General features: G+C 56.8%; 1 protein-coding gene across 6 annotated transcripts in view; it reads left to right on the top strand.

Annotated features, from left to right (window-relative positions):
- HSPG2 (heparan sulfate proteoglycan 2) overlaps window positions 1–12,060 on the top strand; it is a 196,729-nt gene that overhangs the window by 78,810 nt on the left and 105,859 nt on the right. For all 6 annotated transcript variants that reach the window (XM_078873345.1, XM_078873343.1, XM_078873342.1 and 3 more), the window contains exons 4-7: window positions 6,645–6,754; window positions 8,448–8,506; window positions 8,954–9,114; window positions 9,350–9,388. In XM_078873345.1, coding sequence (XP_078729471.1) covers window positions 6,645–6,754; window positions 8,448–8,506; window positions 8,954–9,114; window positions 9,350–9,388 — 369 coding nt within the window. The remainder of the gene's footprint in view (window positions 1–6,644; window positions 6,755–8,447; window positions 8,507–8,953; window positions 9,115–9,349; window positions 9,389–12,060) is intronic.

The following is a 12,060-nucleotide window of genomic DNA, read 5'->3' as shown; positions in this document are numbered from 1 at the left end:
TCTAGATTTGAAGCTTTCGTGACTGCAAGGATTCATATTCTTAGGTTTTTTCGGTAAAGTCACGTAGGTAAAACATCAAAATTAATAAAAATGATGCAGCTAATCTGGCTGTGACGGTCCCACCTGATGACGGAGACTTGTGTTGCCTCCGAAACGTCGTGATCTTTATTTTATTTTATTCTGTGTAGAAGCTACCCGGTTTGTTGCTCCACACGAAGCTTCAGGTTTTCTCGGCCACAGTCATGCCCTCCCTTCTCTACGCTTGCGAAACGTGGACCCCCCTAATGGAGCATCTTTGCCGATTGGACACATTTAGGCTGGCCTGCCTACGATCCATCCTGGGTTTAACCAGGCTGGATTGTGTGAGGAGCTCACAAATCCTTGAAAGATCTGGGCCAAGTCCCATCGGTGAGCTCCTCCGGCAGGCAAGGTTGCGTTGGCTGGGCCACGTAGCCCGCATGCCCAGCCACCGCATGTCTAAACAGCTTTTGTTTTTGCCGGATAGAGGGGGCTAAACGGGCGCGGCATGGGCAAGAGAAGCGATGGAGTGATGTGGTACAGGAGGATGTGGAGCTGAGTGGACTTGCCGATGACTGATACCAGCAGTGTCAAGATCGGCCTCGTGAAAGACGCTTCTGGGCAGTTGGAGGGCGGAGGAGCAACGCTCACAACAACGAGCGGAGCGCCGGGTGGCTAAAGCACAGTTGACACAGTAGGGAGCACAGGTGGTGCATCGGCCAGTCGTCTCAGTCAGTCGACCCGTGGCACCTGGGTCTGCCTCGTCACCTCTTGCCAGCGGGCCTTCGACACTTCACGTGGCCTCAAGGTGCACATAGCCTGGCACAAGCGTCGTGGTGACGTCACCACCACTTAGTGGCGAATGGCGGTGTTGTTGGTAGTGGGGAGCGGTAGGGCCGCGGTTAGCGCGCTGCGCTACGAACCCGGCCGTCCCGGGTTCAATTCCCGCTCACGGCCAACACCACCAAACCGGTCCTGGGCCTTCCCTAGGTGGACTCAGCCTCAAATGAGTACCCGGTACGGTCTGTAAACTTCTCCACTCAGGAGACAAAGGCGGCCGGGTGTGGTTGCTGACCACAAACCCCCTCGTGTGCCTAGCCGGCCTTCATAGGTGCTCGCGAACAGCACTTGCCCTAACGGTCTGTTAAAGGCTATCCGGGGAATCTTTGTCTCTGGTGGTTAAAACCCATTGTGTTTTTACCGGTTAAACTTTTACCTTTGAGCCGCGCTGTAGAATTGTCCACGACAATGGGCGGCCCCACGTGGGACTCGCAAACTGTGAGGTGCTGAGGGATCTGCCGTGGGGGAATGATGGTCGTGCTGGACTCAACTCACCGCTACACTCACCACCCTCACTCACAACTACACTCACAACTACACTCACCACTCTCACAACTACACTCACCACCCTCACTCACAACTACACTCACAACTACACTCACCACTCTCACAACTACACTCTCCACCCTCACTCACCACTACACTCACACACCGCTACACTCACCACTCTCACAACTACACTCACCACCCTCACCCACCACTACACTCACCACCCTGACTCACAACTACACTCACCACCCTCACTCACAACTACACTCACCACTCTCACTCACAACTACACTCACCACCCTCACTCACAACTACACTCACCACCCTCACTCACAACTACACTCACCACCCTCACTCACAACTACACTCACCACCCTCACTCACAACTACACTCACCACCCTCACTCACAACTACACTCACCACCCTCACTCACAACTACACTCACCACCCTCACTCACAACTACACTCACCACCCTCACTCACAACTACACTCACCACTCTCACTCACAACTACACTCACCACCCTCACTCACAACTACACTCACCACCCTCACTCACAACTACACTCACCACTCTCACACACAACTACACTCACCACTCTCACTCACCACCCTCACACACCGCTACACTCACCACTCTCACTCACCGCTACACTCACCACTCTCACTTACAACTACACTCACCACCCTCACTCACCGCTACACTCACCACCCTCACACACAACTACACTCACCACTCTCACTCACAACTACACTCACCACCCTCACTCACCGCTACACTCACCACTCTCACTTACAACTACACTCACCACCCTCACTCACCGCTACACTCACCACCCTCACTCACAACTACACTCACCACCCTCACTCACCGCTACACTCACCACTCTCACTCACAACTACACTCACCACTCTCACTCACCGCTACACTCACCACTCTCACTCACAACTACACTCACCACCCTCACTCACCGCTACACTCACCACTCTCACTCACAACTACACTCACCACCCTCACTCACCGCTACACTCACCACTCTCACTCACAACTACACTCACCACTCTCACTTACAACTACACTCACCACCCTCACTCACACACCACTACACTCACCACCCTCACTCACAACTACACTCACCACCCTCACTCACCGCTACACTCACCACTCTCACTTACAACTACACTCACCACCCTCACTCACACACCGCTACACTCACCACCCTCACTCACAACTACACTCACCACCCTCACTCACCGCTACACTCACCACTCTCACTCACAACTACACTCACCACCCTCACTCACACACCGCTACACTCACCACTCTCACTTACAACTACACTCACCACCCTCACTCACAACTACACTCACCACCCTCACTCACACACCGCTACACTCACCACCCTCACTCACAACTACACTCACCACCCTCACTCACCGCTACACTCACCATTCTCACTCACAACTACACTCACCACCCTCACTCACCGCTACACTCACCACTCTCACTCAAAACTACACTCACCACCCTCACTCACACACCGCTACACTCACCACTCTCACTTACAACTACACTCACCACTCTCACTTACAACTACACTCACCACCCTCACTCACAACTACACTCACCACTCTGACTCACAACTACACTCACCACCCTCACTCATCGCTACACTCACCACTCTCACTTACAACTACACTCACCACCCTCACTCATCGCTACACTCACTATCCTCACTCACAACTACACTCACCACCCTCACTCACCGCTACACTCACCACCCTCACTCACAACTACACACCACCCTCACACACAAAGATAACGATCCCCCGTATAGCCTCAACAGACTGTTGGGGCAAGTGCTGTTAGCGAGCACCGCACACTCACACACACACGCGCGCACATTCTGGGTGGTGGAATCCTGCTTGGCGTCCCCTAATCCCGAGGCTGAACACCCCCGTGTCGGTGTTCAGCATTCCGCGTGTCCAGAGACGGATGCCTCTCCGCAGGTACAGGGGACCCACAGGGGCCGCCCGCTCGCCCGCCCCGTCCACCGGAGTGCGCCAGGCCGCAGCCGGACGGCGCTGGCCATCGCGCTCGGCGCACTCCGTGTGGGCGACGTTTCGGGCGAATGGCCCCTCGCCACGGCTGCCTGAGGGCCGTTGTCTCAAACGTCCCCCCCCCCCTGTGATAGGCGACTTGTTCTCTTTGAGGCCGGAGTGAGGCGCCTTTCTGGCGCCTTGCTGCTTATAGGGCTGTAGGGTAGTGCAGCTGTAGGGCTGTAGGGTAGTGCAGCTGTGTGTGAGGCTGTGTGGCTGTAGGGTAGTGCAGCTGTGTGTGTGGCTGTGTGTGTGGCTGTAGGGTAGTGCGGCTGTGTGTGTGGCTGTAGGGTAGTGCGGCTGTGTGTGTTGCTGTGTGGCTGTAGGGTAGTGCGGCTGTGTGTGGGCTGTAGGGCTGTAGGGTAGTGCAGCTGTAGGGCTGTAGGGTAGTGCGGCTGTGTGTGTGGCTGTAGGGTAGTGCGGCTGTGTGTGAGGCTGTAGGGTAGTGCGGCTGTGTGTGAGGCTGTAGGGCTGTAGGGTAGTGCAGCTGTAGGGCTGTAGGGTAGTGTGGCTGTGTGTGTGGCTGTAGGGTAGTGCGGCTGTGTGTGTGGCTGTAGGGTAGTGCGGCTGTGTGTGTTGCTGTGTGGCTGTAGGGTAGTGCGGCTGTGTGTGGGCTGTAGGGCTGTAGGGTAGTGCAGCTGTAGGGCTGTAGGGTAGTGCGGCTGTGTGTGTGGCTGTAGGGTAGTGCGGCTGTGTGTGAGGCTGTAGGGCTGTAGGGTAGTGTGGCTGTGTGTGTGGCTGTAGGGCTGTAGGGTAGTGTGGCTGTGTGTGTGGCTGTAGGGCTGTAGGGTAGTGCGGCTGTGTGTGTGGCTGTAGGGTAGTGCGGCTGTGTGTGAGGCTGTAGGGCTGTAGGGTAGTGTGGCTGTGTGTGTGGCTGTAGGGCTGTAGGGTAGTGCGGCTGTGTGTGTGGCTGTAGGGCTGTAGGGTAGTGTGGCTGTGTGTGTGGCTGTAGGGCTGTAGGGTAGTGTGGCCGTGTGTGTGGCTGTAGGGCTGTAGGGTAGTGCGGCTGTGTGTGTGGCTGTGTGTGTGGCTGTAGGGTAGTGTGGCTGTGTGTGTTGCTGTGTGGCTGTAGGGTAGTGCGGCTGTGTGTGGGCTGTAGGGCTGTAGGGTAGTGCAGCTGTAGGGCTGTAGGGTAGTGCGGCTGTGTGTGTGGCTGTAGGGTAGTGCGGCTGTGTGTGAGGCTGTAGGGCTGTAGGGTAGTGCAGCTGTAGGGCTGTAGGGTAGTGCGGCTGTGTGTGTGGCTGTAGGGTAGTGCGGCTGTGTGTGAGGCTGTAGGGCTGTAGGGTAGTGTGGCTGTGTGTGTGGCTGTAGGGCTGTAGGGTAGTGCGGCTGTGTGTGTGGCTGTAGGGCTGTAGGGTAGTGTGGCTGTGTGTGTGGCTGTAGGGCTGTAGGGTAGTGTGGCCGTGTGTGTGACTGTAGGGCTGTAGGGTAGTGCGGCTGTGTGTGTGGCTGTGTGTGTGGCTGTAGGGTAGTGTGGCTGTGTGTGTGGCTGTAGGGTAGTGCACCTGTCTCTATGGCTGTGTGGCTGTGTGGCTGCAGGGCTGTCTGCCTGTCCCCGCTGTTTGTTTGTTGGCCCAAGTGTCACTGTCCCTCAACCAGGTTTCCTTAAATACACTTTTTATAAATAAAGCTGGTGAAGGGGGGGGGGGGGGGCGCACACAAATCCTGCGGCAGATCCGCTTCGCCCGGACCCGGATCGTTTTTAGCCATTCATTGGCATGACCCCCGGGTGGTGGAAGCGTCGTGGGGGGCACCCGCCTCCCTGGCCCCTGGGTCGGGTCGCACACCGAGCCACGGCGACCCAGGGTCTGCTCGAACTCCGCTCCAGATTGAGGAGGGCTCCGTGGAGTCCACCCCGGGGTTTTCTGGGCTCGGGTTTCGCGAATGCCGTTGCAGGTGGCTTCGTTGCGCATCTGGAATGCAACAAGGGCCATAGACTCGTGCAGAGACTCATAGACTCGCGCAGAGACTCATAGACTCGCGTAGAGACTCATAGACTCGCGCATAGACTCATAGACTCGCGCAGAGACTCATAGACTCGCGCAGAGACTCAAAGACTCGCGCAGAGACTCATAGACTCGCGCAGAGACTCATAGACTCACATAGAGACCCACAGACTCACATAGAGACCCATAGACTCACACAGAGACCCATAGACTCACACAGAGACCCATAGACTCACATAGAGACCCATAGACTCACACAGAGACACATAGACTCACACAGAGACCCATAGACTCACACAGAGACCCACAGACTCACATAGAGACCCATAGACTCACACAGAGACCCATAGACTCACACAGAGACCCATAGACTCACACAGAGACCCACAGACTCACATAGAGACCCATAGACTCACACAGAGACCCATAGACTCATACAAAGACCCATAGACTCACAGTGAGACCCATAAACTCGCATAGAGACCCATAGACTCATACAGAGACCCATAGACTCACATAGAGACCCATAGACTCACATAGAGACCCATTGACTCACACATAGACCCATAGACTCACATAGAGACCCATAGACTCGCATAGAGACCCATAGACTCGCATAGAGACCCATAGACTCGCATAGAGACCCACAGACTCACATTGAGACCCATAGACTCACACAGAGACCCACAGACTCGCATAGAGACCCATAGACTCACATAGAGAACCACAGACTCACATAGAGACCCCATAGACTCACATAGAGACACATAGACTCCCATAGAGACCCATAGACTCGCATAGAGACCCATAGACTCTCATAGAGACCCATAGACTCACATAGAGACCCATAGCCTCGCATATAAACCCATAGACTCGCATAGAGACCCATAGACTCACACAGAGACCCATAGACTCACATAGAGACCCATAGACTCGCATAGAGACCCATAGTCTCACACAGAGACCCATTGACTCACAACAGAGACCCATAAACTCACACGCAGACCCATAGACTCACATAGAGACCCATAGACTCGCATAGAGACCCATAGTCTCACACAGAGACCCATTGACTCACAACAGAGACCCATAAACTCACACGCAGACCCATAGACTCGTATACTAACAATGCAATGTCTCTGTGTCCGCTGTGTGTCCTTCTGTCCCCTCCACCATATCCCCTCCACCGTGTCCCTGCGTGGCCTCCGTGTGTCCGTCATGTGTGTCCCCCCCCTCCCCCCGTCCGTGCAGTTGTGTACCGCGTGAACATCAACTTCACGAGCTCGATCGCGTACAACGAGCGCATGGAGAACTACGAGTCGGAGGAGTTCCAGGAGGTGTCCCGGGCCGTCATCGACGCCGTGAGTACCGCTCACCCTCTCGCTCGCTCACTCACTCACTCACTCACTCACTCACTCACTCTCGCTCGCTCACCCACGCTCACTCACCCTCTTGCTCACTCACTCACTCACCCTCTCGCTCGCTCACCCACGCTCACGCTCGCTCACACTCGCTCACTCACCCTCTCGCTCACCCACGCTCACGCTCGCTCACTCACCCTCTCGCTCGCCCACGCTCGCTCAAACTCGCTCACTCACCCTCTTGCTCGCTCTCCCACGCTCACGCTCGCTCACACTTGCTCACTCACCCTCTCGCTCGCTCACCCACGCTCACACTCGTTCACGCTCGCTAACAAGCGCCCTCACTCACCCTCGGCTGTGTGGGGGGAGGGGGCTAGGGAAAAGTGAGGGGGGAGAGCGGCTGCGACTGTGGGGGGGCGTGGTTGGGGAGGGGTGGGGGCCCCTCTTTGCTGCCTTGCGGTTAATTTTGCGGTAAAGGAGACCCTTGAATACCACGGGTTCATCGTCCGCTGTTTCGACCTATCGCGGGCAACCTCCTTGTGTACCAAATTAGCTTTCGCGGGGGTTAATTTTGGCCTCTTGCGGCTATCCTGCACCCCGTAGTACTCTATCATTGTGTATTAAGGACTGTCTCCGTTCAGTTCAGTTCATTTATTAGGTATCGCCCTGTGAGCCATTCGGCTCTTGAATTGGGCTCAACCGCAACAAACAAAAACATGAACAAGAAACATCTTAAAGTGACTACGCGCAACAGAAAAATCCAGGAAAAAACAGCAAAGTCTTCCAGTAAAAGCACCGTAAATCAATGCTGTCTCATCGGCTGGCAGCGTGGGGCGGGGTGGGCACGGGATGGGAGGCAGTCGGTGGCACCTCAACCCCACAGCCGTGCGAGCATCTCGCGGGCAAAGGCAAAGATCCCCCGTGTAGCCTGTCAACAGACTGTAGGGGCAAGTGCTGTTAGCGAGCAGCACCGATGAAGGCCGGCACGGCACACGAGGGCAGCAGGCGGCCGGTGCCGTGCCAGGCCGCCTTTATCTCCCTAGTGGTGACGTTTAAACACCGCACCAGGTACTCATTTGAGGCTGAGTCGACGTAGGGAAGGCCCAGGATCGACTCAGATAATCGTCACTGGTGTTGGCCGTCACCGGAATCGAACTCCGATCGCCGGGTTCGTAGTACGCTAACTGTAGCACCACCGCTTCCCCACTCGCGGAAAAATACAGGCACACAGACGCTTTTGGATCATCATCATCGGAAAGCAGTGTTTATTCAGTCATGTATACTACTACTTATTGTCTAGGAATTTTTTTTGTATTGGGTTTTAAAGCGTTTATTTCAATTAATGGTTTTTTATGTTTATTTGCCATACAGTATGGTACTTGTTTCACTTGTGATGTTGTCTATTTGTGGATTCCGTGTAGCTAACCCCATTACTTTGGTAAGTGCTTAAGTTTCGAATATCGCGGTTTTGGAACGTAGCCACCCGCGGATATATTCACGGCTTCCCCTGTCCAACTTTGCAGTGATTACTAGTAAGACCCCCCCCCCCCCTCCATTTCCACCGTCCATCCCGTTCTTCATCCCCACTGGCACGGAGACTTCGCGTGGCCCCCCTCGTGTCGGACGTCGGCTTTGTGTTAACGCTGCCGCTTATGCGTGACCCTTGACCCCCCACCCCACCTCTCCTCCTCAGCTGGAGTCCGAGTTTGCAAACGTCGACGGGGAGCAAATCGTGACGGTCGTGCTCATCCGGTAACAACGCACGCGCACGGCAACAATCCACGCAACTGCACACACGTACACAAAGACAAAGGTTCTCCCCCCCGGCGTAGCCCGCGCAGGCCGTCGGGGCAAGTGCTGTCAGCGAGCCGGCACGGCGCCACGAGTGGGTTGGTGGTGGCCGGCCACCACGCACGGCCCAGTCCTGGTGCTGTTTACACACGCGCGTGCGTGTGTGCCCGCGTGCGTGCGCGGGCACGTACCCACACACGGCGCCAGGCACTCAACTAAGGCTGAGTCGATGTAGGGGAGGGCCCAGGAGCGGTTCAGATACCGGCCAGCGGCATTGGAACTCCCGTAGCGCGGTGGCGCTAACCGCCGCGCCACCGCTCCTCACAGCGCACACGCGCTGTATGCCGCGTGTTGGCGTCGCTCACTCGAGCGGTTCCCCCCCCCCCCTCTCTGCCGCCCCCCTCCCAGGCTGGTGTTTGGTCACGTGATGGTGGACGTGGACGTGCAGTCGGAGGGCAACGCGGACGAGGCGCAGGTGGCGGCCGTGCTGTGGCGCGCCGTGCGCACCGGCGACATCGCCAACTACCGCGTCTCCACGCAGGGCTACAGCTTCCGGCGCATCGGTCACGGTACGGCACACGCGGCTCGCTCGCCACGGCACGCTCACCAACCATGGCACATTTCACCCTCACCATGGCACACTTACCACGGTGCACTTACCATGGCAGATGAGATGATGGAGTCTCCTTGTCGATAATGCTGTCACTGCGTGTGTGATCGTGACTGTGTGTGTGATCGTCACTGCGTGTGTGATCGTCACTGTGTGTGTGATCGTCACTGCGTGTGTGCGGTGCGCGTGTGAAGACGACGAGCCGACCCTGCCTCCTTCCGACACCCCGTGGAGTAAGTGCGCGCCGCTGTGCGCGCCGCTGTGCGTAGCGGCGTGTGCGCTCGTGTGCCGTGGTCTGCAGTGGCCCGCTGGCGTGCTAACTGCGTGCACTGCTCACGTCCCCTCGCCCCCGTGGGTTTCGTGTGCCGTCGCCTTCTCCCTGGCAATGTTCCCGCACGCGCATGGTCTCTGCCCTCTCCGTCCTCCTCCTCCTCCTCCACCTGCTGCCGTGCTGGGCCTCAGCACAGCGGAGGGATTTGAGGCAAGGTGGCGGCCATCCATCTTCTTCTCACGTGCGGTGGCAAAGATGTTCACGAGCTGGATGCCAATGTGGAGGTCCTCCTGAAGAAGTGTGTCGCTGTGCGGTTCACCGTTTGGCTTTTCACGGCCACAGATCTTCTCCGGCATTTTCTTAGGAGCCCCATTTGTGCGAGGTGGCCGTTGAAAATGGCCCACGTGTACGGGCGAACACTTATCCAGGCTCGAAGATCCTGCCGAGCCTCTCGAGATCTCACCCGAGATCGGGGGCACCGTCACGGGCGGTTTGCCCGTAGGCTGCTCCTGCTGCTGCTGAGGTCGTCAAATCATCTTCTTCTAAAGGACTCAAAAGTCGAGGAAATTAATGTGAAGGCTCTCCGTGGCCTAGCCCCGCGGTATCTGCAGGAGCTGATCCGTGTTCACTCGCCAACGAGGTCCCCGCGACCTTCGCACCGCCTCCTTCGGTGGACTCCGAGGTCGAGGCTCTGTTCCTGGAGCGATCGTCGTGGCTTTTGCCGCCGTGCAGCTCCCAGACGATGGAACAACGCTTTTGCCTTTCCCGATTAAGGCATTCGGAGTCGGAGTGAAGTCTGCCTTGGAATCTCTCACCTCTGTAAACTGGCCCTCACCCCGCCGCTGAGTTCTGGCCATCGACCCGGCAGATCTTGTTTGTTTCCTGGCGACGGAACAACGCTTTTGCCTTTCCTGTCTAACGACAATCAGAGTCGTTCGATATCGTCAGATCTGTCTTGAAATCTCTCACCTCTAAACAGGCCTGAACCCCGTTGCCGAGTTCCGGCCGTTTGCCCAGCAGGATCTGTTTATTTCCCGGTTCTCCCTACGCGGCACGCATTGGCGGGAACCCACGGATGAAATGCGCCTTCACGGGTCGTAGATTTACGATTATTCAGGGGAAGATACGCTGCTAGTCCAGCTGTGCAAATTCATCCGACGGGGGGCCTTGAATCGACGCCTTCTTCGAGGGCTGCCCGGCGGTATTTGGTACGTGGGTGGCATGCCAGGGCCCCCGGGCGCTGGCTGGGCGCCGTGTTTGTCCCTCGTGGTAGCCTGCTAAAGGCTGTCCGACGAGTGGAAGGGGGGAGGGTAAATCTTCGTGTGTACAGGTCACGTGCTAGCAAAGTGCGCGTGTGTGCATGTGTCTGGGAGGAGCCGGTGGTGCAGAGGTTAGCGCGCTGCACTACGAACCCGGCCACCCGAGTTCGATTCCCGCTCATGGCCAAGACCGGTGACGATTATCTGCACCACTCCTGAATCTTGCCTAGGCCGACTCAGCGGCAAATGAGCACCTGGTGCAGTGTGAACATCGCCACTGTGGAGATGAAGGCGGCTGGGTGTGGTGCTGGCCACCCACCCCATTGTGTGCAGTGCTGGCCTTCATGGGTGCTGCTCGCAAACAACACTTGCCCCAGCAGCCTGTTAAAGGCTATCCAGAGGATTTTTGTCATTGTGGCTGAGAGAGAGAGAGATTAGAGAGGGCCTTTCCTAAGTTGACTCAGCGTGAAATGAGTACCCGGTGCGGTGTATAAACATCGCCAGTAGGAAGACAAAGGCGGCCGGGCGTGGTGCTGTTCACCCACCCCCTGATGTGCCGTGCCGGCCTTCATAGGTGTTCACTGACAGCGATTGCCCCAACAGTCTGTTAAGGCTACACGGGGGACCTTTGTCTTTGTGTGTGTGTGTGTGGTTGGTGCGTAGCGGTCTCCTAGCGGTTAGTGCGCTGCGCGACGAACCCGGCGACCCGAGTTCGATTCCCGCTCACGGCCAGAAGCAGTGATGATGATCTGAACCAGTCCGAGGCCTCCCTTTAAGTCGACTCAGCCATAAATGAGTAACACCGCTGCGTTGTGTAAAGCAGCAGCGCTCACACGAGCACCTGGAGCGGTTGCGTTAGCATCGCCACCATGCCGGCCTTCGTAGGTGCTCGCTAAAAGGGCTTGCCCCAATGGCCTGTTACGGCTGGGGATGTGTGTCTGCTTGAACAGTGCTGTATGTGTTCATGCATGCATGCGTGTGTGTGTGTGTTGATGCATGCTTGCTTGTGTTAGTAAAGCCTAATACGATCGTCTGTGTGCGCATGCATGCACGTGTGTGTACCTCGGGGAGCGGTGGCGCAGTGGTTAGCGCACTGCACTGCAAACCTCGCAAACCGTGTTGGGTTCCCACTCATGGCCAAAATCGGTGACAAACATTTGAACCGGTGCCTGGGCTTCCCCTAGATCGACTCAGGCTTAAACACCGGTGCGGTGTGTGAAACAGCAGCACTGGGGAGATCGAGGCTGCTGGGCATGATGCTGGCCACGCCGCCCCTCCATAGGCACACCGCTCCGGGCCTTCATAGGTGCTGCTCACTAACAGCACTTGCCCTAATAGTCCGTCAAAGGCTATACGGCGAGGGTGGAAATATTTG

The sequence above is a fragment of the Lampetra fluviatilis genome, chromosome 36, assembly GCF_964198595.1.
Source record: "Lampetra fluviatilis chromosome 36, kcLamFluv1.1, whole genome shotgun sequence".
In the NCBI taxonomy this organism is placed as follows: Eukaryota; Metazoa; Chordata; class Hyperoartia; order Petromyzontiformes; family Petromyzontidae; genus Lampetra; species Lampetra fluviatilis.
This window is presented reverse-complemented; position numbering and strand designations above follow the sequence as displayed.